Below are 12,353 nucleotides of genomic sequence, written 5' to 3' on the forward strand. Positions count from 1 at the left end.
AATTGAGGGTGTTATATCATTGGATTTTTGTATTGGTTTAGGGTTTTTGAAATATATTAATTTTTTAAAATTAATTTGTTTATTTGTGGTAGCAACTGATGGAATTTCATATTTTAAGTGTTGTTGTGTTTAATTATGGGAAGAATAGTTTGCATGTCTTAAGATTGTGAAATTTTTAGTGGTGTTGTGTTTAATTATTGTAAAGCAGGGGATGGGGTTGCTAAAAATCTATACTAATATATTAAAAGACTTTTCTAAAAACACCTCTACGCCACGTAGACCCTCTCACTACACCACGTCACTCACTCAACTCCTTATTATGCCACGTCATCCACTTATCATTTCCTCAATATGCCACATCATCCACACTACCAACAATACTTAATATTGCCTCAACTATATTGAAAAAAATATATGGATGAGAATTTTTGAACACTTTACCTCTTTGAAGAAATGTTATTGTTTAACCATCTAGACAAATAGTCATTTATGCTTTAATATTGCACACTAAATAATATTATAATATAAAAGTACTAAATATACGTAATACATACACACTATTAAATGATGTTAAAAGTTAGTACTTGCACAACTATAGAAGTAGTATCCCGGAACAACGCCCGGGCTACTCACTAGTTTTAAATTATTTAATGTGGTTGGTCAATCTTAAGCAACTTAATTAACCTTTTGACAGCAACTTCTTCTAATTCACATTTCATCTTCTTTTTTTTTTTTTTTTCCTTCAAGGGGTGCATAATTAGGAAGGTCAAAGAAGATGATTATAATTTTGGCTACTTTTGTTCATGATTCTTTGCAAAAGCAGGGGAAGTATTTTTTGGGAAATGAAAACTGAAAACAATTATGTAATTTGTTAAGAATTATTTTTGCATTGAATATGGTTTTTCCGTTTTTGTTACTGTTGTTTTAATTCTAATAATTTAGTGAACTCAAGTATTTTATGGTTGATTATTTCAAAAAAAAAAATGTGTTTTATGATTGACAATCAACCTTTGGTTAACGATGAGTTAAGTGGCTGGACTGCTAACCTTAGGACCTTAAAGGTGAAAACAAAAACATGAGCTTCTTAAGGGTGAAAAACTAAAAAATTTAGGTTCTTAATGTATGCTTAACTCATTTTAATAATAATCTGGTCCTACTTGCTGGGTTTGGAAAATTAATGGGTCGACATGGGCTTTGTAATCCTTTTTTAATTGTGTTTAAGTTAATTAGGAGAGATTAGGTGATATACTTATTTTACTTGTACCCTAATCCTAATTAATGTGCAATCAATTAGGCACAAACTCCTTTCACGGACTTTAGGCCTAAAATAACTGGCTTTTGGCCCATAATCAACTTTAGCTTTCGAAACAGGGTATTAAATTATTATTATCTGGATTAATCTAGTATGCATATGAAAAATATAGTCATGTTTAATAATAAGGTTGACAAAACATAATTAATACAGTACTTGTTAAAATATTAGAGACCGTACCAATTTGAGAGAAAATTCAAAATGAGCCAGATTGGTGTACTGTGCTAAGAAATACAAAAATTACAAAGAATATTTATATTGTTAATGTCGACATAATTCTAATTAACTATAAACTACTCGTAATTACAACACGTAGCCATGAACATACAAAGTACTCGACTAGTCCGTACTCTAAACGTGCAACACAACATATAGGCCTTGTTTGGCGTTGCTGGCTGTTGATTGTCGCCTGGTTTCATTGGCTGGTTTGACTGGTTGTTTGTATTGACTTTTTTGTTAGTTGTTTGACTTTATATTAGTCTAAAAACATGTTGGCTGTTGGATGTTATTAGTAACTTAGGTAGCCAAAAGCCAAAAGCTACTCCAAATAGCTTTTTCATTTTGGCTTAAAAGCCAGCTTTTCAACTAGCTGAAAAAACCATTTACCAAACACAAATTTTGGATGTTTGACCAAATGAAAAAGCCAAAAGCCAATCAAAAAACCAATGAAAAGCCATTTGCCAAACAAGCCCATAGTTTATACGAATATAAATGCTACTAGCCTACTATGTGTGTATTTTTTATTTTTTATTTTTTTTTTTGAAACCTCTTAAATGGACCTACTTTTGTAATATAAATGCTATGTGTATCTTAGTTGCATGTTTTATATATTAAAAGATATGCCCTTGCTTATGCTACTATATGACGACATTACTTAAATTAAGGCATGTATAAATTAAACAATTACAAACAGTACAATTAATATGATTTTAACTACCTTTGAACTTAGAGTCTGTTCTCTTTAGATTATTTTCAATTCAATTCTGTTCTGTTCAGCTCTAATAAGTTCAGTACAGTTCAGTTTTTAATTTCCTTCTCTCATAAAATTTAGTTCACTTCACCTCCAATAAGTTCACTTCAGCTCAGTTCAGTCAATCAGAACAGACCCTTATTCTTATAGTTAAGAAGAAGAACCTTAAACTTTAATGTAGTAGTTGTTATTACCTCTAAAATGGACGGACTTTTATACTTATTTATTATAATTTTTATTTATGAATATGAATATTTGATACAATTCCAAATCATTATGGTACAAAACACCTACTTGTTCATGAAATCATCAATTTTGTTCTTCTCTTTGTGTCATCACGTTATTATAGTTTATACCACCAACTTTACTAGATACTGTCTAGTTCCGTAGATGAGAATATCCGAATATGAGATGTTGCAATTCAAGCATGTGTGATATTGTTGCATCCGTTTTCTAATGATCTCCCAATTTACAGATCGTGAAGTGACAAGTTAATGAAAAGAACACAGATTTCTATTCTCGATCCACTTTTAGATGAATGATATATACAAAGCATATATATATTATGATTATTATCTACAAACTTGAGAAATTATCGTTTCTTTCCATTTGGAATGTTTTATTTTCTATGGTCTCCAATGCATAATTTCAGGTGATGTGTATAACAAATCGAACCAATTCAATTATTGAACAATGTAATAATGAAATAAATTTTGATTACATTTATGTTTCATAAACAAGAGTTATAGACAATAAAAATTTTAATGGACCGCTATAAAGCTAATTAACTCGATGGATAATAATGGTAGAGCTACCATCTTAGAAGTTAATAATATATACACCTACTTTAACTTTGTACTCCTAGTTGATTAGTACTCCGTACGGTATTGTTTTCTTATGACTTTATGAGTGAATATTTCGGTTAGTATTCTCGTTTTCAGTTAACACATTATTATTGGGTTAATCTCCCCAAATCACATATTAGTAGTATTATTTTTTATTATATTGTAAAAGAAAATGAAAAAAAATGAAAAGAAGGATGAAAAGTGACTTGTATTTTTACCTTGGCCTGTAAGGTGAAATCTAGGCCTCCAAAGTGTTAAGTTAGAAAAATAGGCCTTGACTTTTTGGTACTAGCATTAATGTAGAGGCTTGGAGTAGGGATGTCAATGGGGCGGATCAAGTAGGAGACCCGCCCCATCCCCGCCCCATTGGGGCGGGGATGGGTCTCGGTTTGGCGGGTGGTGGGGCGGGGATGGGGATAAAAACCATACCCGCCATGGGTGATGGGGCGGGGGTGGATTTTAAGTTGTACCTGCCCCATCCCCGCCCCATCCCCACCTCATACCCACATCTATATATTTTTTAAAGCAAAATTACATACTTTTATTCTATTTATAAAATAATTACATGAAATACAATATTAGTTATAATACTTTGTACGACACTTATATTATAACACAAAAATGTGTGTAGAATGTTTTATTTTATAATTCGTATTAATTATGTAAGATTGTGTATTTGAGATACGGATATTAGGTGGATCTTGGGTGGGGATTAGGCGGGTCTTTGGTGGGGATTAGGTGGGGATGGATATCTTAGTGGGGGTGGGGCGGGGATGGTTTTGGAGTTGTACCCGGTGGGGATGAAAATTGGACCCGTCGCGGGGATGGGGATGGGGATGGGGATGAAAATATTAGGTGGGGATGGGGATGGGAAGGCCAACATCCGCCCCGCCCCGCCCCATTGACATCCCTAGCTTGGAGGGCAAGTAACTTTGACTATATAATTGGCAATTGACGTATGTGCACAAGAGGGGAGAAGTGAAGGAAACTTGGAGTGAAAAGAAGTATTAGTGTGAAAATAGGATAGTACATCAGGGCGCACCATGTGCACCATGTGCATGGTGCACTCGATAAATAAAAAAAAGGCGGAAATAACATAATTTGATTGAACAAAGAACATACCGTATTTGACAAAGAACATACCTATATATGTTTGATAATATGTTCTTTTATACTTATGTTTTTTAACATATATTGGTTAAACATGTTTTTTGAGTTTCAATAATACAAAGTATGTTTTTTGAATTTGGCTTTCATGTTCTTTGAATTTGGCTTGTATGTTCTTTGAGGTAATGAGTGACGCACACATTGTAATTTTTTTTTTTATATTTATTATCATATATATTTAAATTATTTTTATTATCGTATGTTCTTTGAGTTTGATCAGTGTGTTCTTTATGTATGAAATATATGTTCTTAACATTATAACTTATGTTCTTTTAACATATGTGATTTTGAATTTTAAAATTTGAAATTAAATCATGAAATATTTTTAGTTGAAAATAATTTTTGAGAGTGAAAACTAAAATTATTATGGTAAGTTGAATTTTTAGAGAGTAAAAAAACTATTTTTGGGGAAATGATATCTTTGGTAAAAAAAAATTTCTGTTAATGTGTAATTTTTCATGAAATTTTAATAAAGTTTTTATCACGTTCTTTTTGTAATGTCTTTATGTTCTTTGGTAATGCATGTTCTTTGTCAAACACTTATATGTTATTTTTCAAACACCTATATGTTCTTTCCGCCTTTTTTTTTTTTTTTATAACTAGGTGCACCATGTGCATGGTGCATCCTAGTGCACAGATCAAGCATTAGTATTAGTGTGAGTGTATTAGTGTTGAAGAATACACAAACATAAGTGTGAGAGGGAGTAATTGGTGTGAGTTAAACACAATATTAGTGTGAGGGTGTTTAGGATTAATTAGTGGAAGTACTAGTGTGAAGGGTACTAAGTAGCACTTTGTCTTAAACACATATTGTCTAATATTGTAGTTATTGTGGTATCTTTTGTACTCCCAAAAATATTATAGTGACATTTCGTCCCTTGAGATTGGGACCGTGGTTTTTTCCTAGTTTAAGAGGGTTTTCCACGTAAAAATATTGTGTCTTATTTTTCTTTATTTTCGTACTTTATTTTCTTTCCGTCGTTATTATTTTTATCTGTTACTCGAGCCCCAACAATTATTAATTTAATGAAACTAAAAAAAGACAATATGATTTTGAAAGTTTATGAAAGTACATTACCAAACCCCATTAGGTTGTTTAATTAATCATACAGATTATATCACTGCTTTCTTAGATATCGTACGAATTACTTCATATTATATAATTAAATTTGTTTTTCTTTTATAGTATACTTTATCGTACTATATATAGGTTAACAAATGAACACCATTTTATAGATAGAAATTTAGAAAATTTAAAACAAATAGTGTTATGGCAAAACTTATTGATGAGAATGAAATAAGAAGATCTGGCATTCTAGGAAGCAGCAATCGAATAGTTGCCATTGATGTTAAGGGAGTTGATGAAGATGAAAGTAACGAGATTAGTAATACTAATGATCCTCTCCCTCATTCTTCTAGTAAACGATTCGATGAAAATTCAACTGATCAACAGGTCATGATCTTAATTTTTTTTTAAATAATCTCTAGTTTAATTTCATTAATTAATTATATCGTTTGTACGTGATGGATAATTCATTTATCTTCAGTATTACCAATTTACTAACTATTACTAAATTAATGCATTTATTCCGCATGCATGTACTTCATGTTACTCCATTTGTTTTAGAGTAATTGCATCACTTTAACCAGTATATTAAAAAAGTCAAAAAGTGATATATATATTGAATGAATGGAGCTGAACCAGTATATTAAAAAAAGTCAAAGTGATATATACATTGAATGAACGGAGCTGAATGTTTGATTGATAGGAACCCGTATGGAGAAAGTTTCTATCATTTGTTGGTCCTGGATTTCTAGTTTCAATGGCTTATCTCGACCCTGGCAATTGTAAGTTTCTCTTGCTATTAATAAATCTAGTTAAATAATTATTCAAAGTGAACGAATTGAAAAAAATATATAGACAATAGAAGTATAAGAAATTACAAATTTTATTTAGGTAAGACAAATTTAAATTACATGAAAATAAAGTATTTCATTCGTCTCAAAACAATAAGTTATTGTAAGTCATTAACAAATAAGGTTATTTTTTCAAGGGCGGCCATGAATTAACGTGGCCAAGAAGCCACATGCATGTAAACCCCAAAGAGTTCTTATATAGCTTGTCTTTTAATTTTTATGTCACAGTGGAAACTGACTTGCAAGCTGGAGCTAATCATAAATACCAGGTAATAGTAATAGTGTAAATACCATGATTTAATTTGTATGATACAATTAAATTCATGCATAATGTCAAATAAATTTGGATGATCTGATCTTTGATAATTTACAGCTTCTATGGGTGGTACTTACTGGATTAATTTTCGCTTTGATTACGCAATCTCTAGCAGCAAACCTAGGAGTATCCACTGGTAATAAGGTTTAATTTCAAATTAATTCATACAATCATACGTACTAAATTTTTAATTAAACCTTAAAATGTCAAATTGTCAACTTTTAATCAAATTAAAGCTAATGTATTCTAGCAAATAATTGTTTTATTCAGGCAAACACTTGTCGGAGCATTGCAAATCGGAGTACCCAATGATAGTGAATTACGGGTTATGGTTGCTAGCAGAGTTAGCTGTAATAGCAGCTGATATACCTGAAGTCATTGCGACCGCCTTCTCATTAAACATTCTATTTCATATTCCTCTTTGGGCTGGTGTTCTTCTTACTGGTTTAAGCACTCTCCTCCTCCTCGGAATCCATAGATATGGGGTATGTATTCCATGAAACTATAACATGATTTTTTATTTTATTTTTTACAAGAAAAGACCGTACCCTATAACGACTTAATTAATTAAACCATGTAACATCAACTAAGGGCGTGTTCTAATTTACTGAACTGAACTGAATATTTTACGAGAGAATGAAATTAAGAATTGAACTGAACTTATTGAAGTTGAATTGAACTGAACTTAACTAAACTGAAAATAAGATGAAGAGAACAAATCCTAAGTCATCATTAGTTTCATAACTTGATACTGTTTTTTACGAAAATACATCCTAAAATGACACGAGTATACGTGATTCGAATTGTACATGTCATTGATGCTAATCATCAACAAACTTGTACAATATGCTAGTCAATATTCATGTCACATTATATAGAGGAAGCCCCAGTTTCTCACCGTGAGAAACAAATTCGTTTCTCATGGGGGCATTTTTGTGAATAAATCAACAACTTTTTCAACTTTATTCAACTGTGGAGCCCACAACATTGAAAAAGTTGTTGATTTATTCACAAAAATGCCCCCATGAGAAACAAATTTCGTTTCTCACCGTGAGAAACAGGGAATTTCCCCATTATATATATGTACATAGTTTTTTGTTTAATTGATTAGTAATTTTTTTGTCTTGGTTTTTTGGTGTTGATATAGGTTAGAAAGTTGGAAATATTGATAGCAATGTTTATGCTTGTAATGGGTGCTTGCTTCTTCGGAGAAATGGGTTATGTAAAGCCGCCGGCGGAAGAGGTAATCAAGAGCATGTTTATACCTAAGCTAGCAGGCAACGAGGCCACTGCTGATGCCATTGCGTTGTTGGGTGCTTCAATTATGCCGTAAGCTCACATATTAATCAATCTATTTATATCATAAAAACTTCATATACTTCGTATTACGTTTTGCTTGATTATTATTTACGTTAAATTTTCCATAAGTGATGCATGCTAATTAATTACTTTGTTTGCAAATAAATTTGACAGGCACAACCTCTTTCTCCACTCAGCTCTTGTGTTAACCAGAAAAGTACCCAAGTCTACAAAAGGCATTAACGTATGTTTATTTACGTTTTTTTTTTTTTTTTTTTTTTTTAAGCTTTCAGCTAATTTTACCAAACATTGTACTCTACGTAACTTCTCCAATTACTAATACTTTAATATAAATGATTGTTCGATGTTCAGGATGCATGTAGATACTTTCTACTAGAGAGTGGTTTCGCCTTTATACTCGCGTTCTTGATCAACGTAGCAGTAGTATCGGTATCAGGCAGAATTTGCTCAGGAGATAGTCTTACACCAGAAGTGGCAGAGCTATGTAGTGTTTTAACACTTAATAATGCAAATCTTCTTCTAAAAAACGTTTTGGGCCGAAAATCTGCCTCTATTATTTATGGAATTGCCCTCTTTGCATCTGGACAAAGCTCTACAATCACTGGCACTTATGCTGGCCAATACATTATGCAGGTAATACACTAACTAACCCTTTATTTTCTTAATGACAATCTTCATCATTGTATATTAATCTTAATTATAGAGAATATAATTTGATGACGACACCACTTATTTTAAGCTGCACATATACACTATCTTATTATCTTGTGATTTATACATACTTGATTGAGAAAAAACATGCACGGTCCTCTAAGATCTTGTTAAATTTATCTCAAAACATGCACTTATTATTTAAAATGTTCGTAATCATGAAGTTATGTAGTGACAATTGTAAAAGTCCAAAAGTCGTGACAAGTAATTAGTTAGTAGTTGTTATAATAACTAAATCAATGTCTGTGATAGCTTGAGTAGCAATTTAATTACATAATGATAATTGTTATTATTTTTTACAGTATTTTTTTAGTCATTTATATGTTTTATTACTTTTCAGGGATTTTTAGACATTAAGATGAAATCATGGTCAAGGAACTTAATGACTCGATGCATCTCAATTGCACCAAGCCTAATCGTTTCAATCATTGGAGGATCATCAGGAGCTGGGAAGCTAATTATTATTACCTCGGTTCGTGTCTCTAACCAATTAGATGAACAAACAAGGTTGCATTTACTCTCAACGCATATACTAAGGATATTAGGATAACACATTCTAATCAGAGCCGATTCTGTTAGGCCCGGCCCATTTGGGAAAAAAATTCGTCATGACTCATGAGGGCCCAACTCAATTTTTTTTATTTTCTTGCGGGCCATAAACATGCATTTTTAAGTTTTATACATAAGATATTTTTTGACTTGGTCAGAAAAGCCCACTAAACTCTTTTCAAATTTGCGGAATTTGGGCAAACATTTTCAACTCAAACCTTATTCCGCCCTGACCAAGGGGGCTAATTTTTTTTTTTACCCTAGGCCGGACCTTTGATCACCTCTAATATATAGTACTTATTATATTGCAGATGATAGCCTCATTTGGGGTTCCATTTGCTCTAATTCCACTGCTTAAGTTCAGCGGTAGTTCCACTAAGATGGGACCTCACAAGAACTCCATTATTGTAAGTTTTAGTCATGTTAGCTTTATTTCTAATTAAGCACAAGTAAAACTACTAATTAATTAAGGTGTGGCTTTAACTAAATTAAATTTGGGCATGCAGATTATGATCATCTCATGGAGTTTGGGACTAGGAATAATGGGCATCGACATATATTTCCTTAGCACAGGATTTGTGGGTTGGCTAATTCATAGTAGTTTGTCAAGAATAAGCAACGTGTTCATTGGAATCGCGGTGTTTCCCTTAATAGTTCTCTATGTTGTGGGAGTAATCTACCTCATGTTTAGAAAAGATAGGGTTGTCACATTCGTCGACTCTCCTGAGCTTTCTTCAAATGCTGCTAACAAAGATGATCTTCCAGACACACTAACAGCCTAAACCATATATACGAAGTATATATGGCACTTCAAACGTTACTTGTATGTTGTTTGTCATGTAAGTGATCAATGAAACGATAAATTGTACGAGTAAATATTATTTATGGCTAGGCGATGTTAGCTAACTTAGCCAATTTTATTTTTTTTTATTTTTTTTTTTTTTATTTTTTTTTTTATTTTTTTTTTGACAAGAGCGCCAATATTATCTTTGAAAGAAAGGATTTTACCAAATAGATAGGTTTGAAAATAGAACCAATCAAACATTTTATGTTATTAAGTATCATGTAAGTGATCAATGTAACATTAAATTGTTATATACTTGTGTAAATGAACAGACGATGTAATAGTTTTTAGCTTAGCTCGATGTAAGAGAAATTTTAGTTTGTACGAGTTATAGTGATAGATTAAGCATATGTCCGAAAAAAAGAAAAAAAAAACACTAAACTATGAATTGTACCTATAAATGAGTTGTTATTAATATGATTAGTATACGTATTCAGTTGCTATTGAGATAGTAAGATGTATCATGTATGTTGATTTACGATTGGCCATTAAATTAGATATGTATAAACAATAAGTATTGCTAAATTAGATGACTTTGAACTTTTGACATTGAGATTTTTTTTTTTTTTTTTTTTTTTTTACGTACTTACTCCAGTATCGTCCAAAATTGATTGGTGATTCTTAAAGTGATAATTCATTCTTGTATATGAAATTATGAAGACATGTAAAGGTGAAGGTGTCCCATCAAGCTTCTTGTTGGTTGACACGTACTTTTTAGCAGGTCAAAACTTGACTACTTGAGGGTAGAAGGGTGAGTTAAAGGGAATTCCTTGAAGTCGTGGGTAAAGTCACAAGGTGATGAGATCCTCGGCAACTCTACTAAGCTTAGGCCCCATTCTTTAGAGCTGCTCTGCTCTACTCTGCTCAGATCAAATTTGTTTTGCTGTGCTCAAAAGAAATCTGTTGTGCTCTATTTTCAAATAATAATTAATAATAACAATAATAATAATAATTAATATTAAATAATAATAATTAATATTGTATTGTTGATAATAATTTATTATTTTAAATAATTATAATAATTAAAAATATTAAAAATAATTATAATAATTATTAATATTAATAATAATTATAAATAATAATTATAATAATTATTAATATTAATATTAATAATTAATATTTATTATTCATAATAATAATTATTAATAATAATTATCAATAATAATAATAAATAATTCAAAATATTAAGAATTAATATATAATAATATTATTAATTATTAATTTCTAATAATTATAACAATTCTTTCAAAAAAATAAATAATACTTAATATTATAATAATTATTAATATTAATAATAATTAAACCGTTGTCTTTTATCTTTCTACTATTAACATATGTTAAATATGGTACATATATGTTAATGTTTTCACTCACCTAAATCAATGGAATATGCACTTAATAATAATAATAACAATGATGATGATGATGATGATGATGATGATAATAATAATAATAATAATAATAATAATAATAATTTATTGTAGGTTGTATGACTTTTTGTTTTTGAGATAACCTATTAATAATAATAATAATAATAATAATAATAATAATAATAATAATAATAATAATAATAATAATAAGAACATTAATAATGGTATTAATAATAATGTCGAAATTTGCTCTGCTCTGCTCTGCTCGGCTATCCAGAAATCTGCTCTGCTCTGCTAAAATTTAATCTGCTCTGCTCTGCTGACCCCTATTCTGCTTAGCTCAGAAGCTCAAAAGAACAGGGCCTTAGCTTATTGTATACTACCTCCATTTTTTTTAATTGACATGTATTCCTTTTTAAGAAGTTCTTTTTTTAGTTGACACGTTTTCTTTTGGGGTAAGTTTTTTACCTTGCATTTACAAGCTACCCCATTTGTTTTATCATTCTCTCTCACTCTCTCTCCTCTCCTTAATATATGTGTCTAAATCAAACGCGTCAACTAATTAAAAATGGAGGAAGTATATAGTAAATTATACTCAGTTCGATCATCTCAACAACTATATATAGTAAATTATACTCAGTTCGATCTCATCATAATATAGTGTCAAATCTTATTTTATATAATCAGATAAATAATACTAAAAAAGATTCTAATAAGATAAGCCTGCCTTGTAGATATGTGGTTGCTTGCTTGTTTGACGTTTCACAAGTCATAACCAGCCAATAGGTTGCCGTTACTTCAGTTGAATATTGGTTAATTACGGTCATGGCTCATGCCTCTTATGCTACAAGTATCTAATTTTTCCATCGAAAGGTAAGGTAGCTACTTACTATAAACATTATAGAATTGAAGTGAATATAAAATAATAATCTATCAATTATCAAACTTTCAATTAATTTGGTCATAAAATCTATTAGGGATAAAGCACATCACTTAACAAACCTTATTATTTTAAATTAGTAGCCCCTTTTA

The 12,353-nt window shown here is 30.7% G+C and overlaps 1 protein-coding gene across 1 annotated transcript; it reads left to right on the forward strand.

Moving 5' to 3' along the window:
- Window positions 1-5,564: 5,564 nt before the first annotated feature.
- On the forward strand, window positions 5,565-9,946 carry LOC145569454 (metal transporter Nramp7.2-like). The gene is made up of 11 exons (XM_081628796.1): window positions 5,565-5,747; window positions 6,064-6,142; window positions 6,440-6,480; window positions 6,585-6,663; window positions 6,798-7,012; window positions 7,675-7,856; window positions 8,001-8,070; window positions 8,199-8,480; window positions 8,899-9,030; window positions 9,419-9,514; window positions 9,614-9,946. The coding sequence occupies exons 1-11, from the start codon at window positions 5,565-5,567 to the stop codon at window positions 9,887-9,889; spliced, it is 1,635 nt and encodes a 544-aa protein (XP_081484922.1). The 3' UTR covers window positions 9,890-9,946.
- Window positions 9,947-12,353: the final 2,407 nt, after the last annotated feature.

Source organism: Chenopodium album, chromosome 11 (assembly GCF_948465745.1).
Source record: "Chenopodium album chromosome 11, dcCheAlbu1.1, whole genome shotgun sequence".
NCBI classification, from domain to species: domain Eukaryota; kingdom Viridiplantae; phylum Streptophyta; class Magnoliopsida; order Caryophyllales; family Amaranthaceae; genus Chenopodium; species Chenopodium album.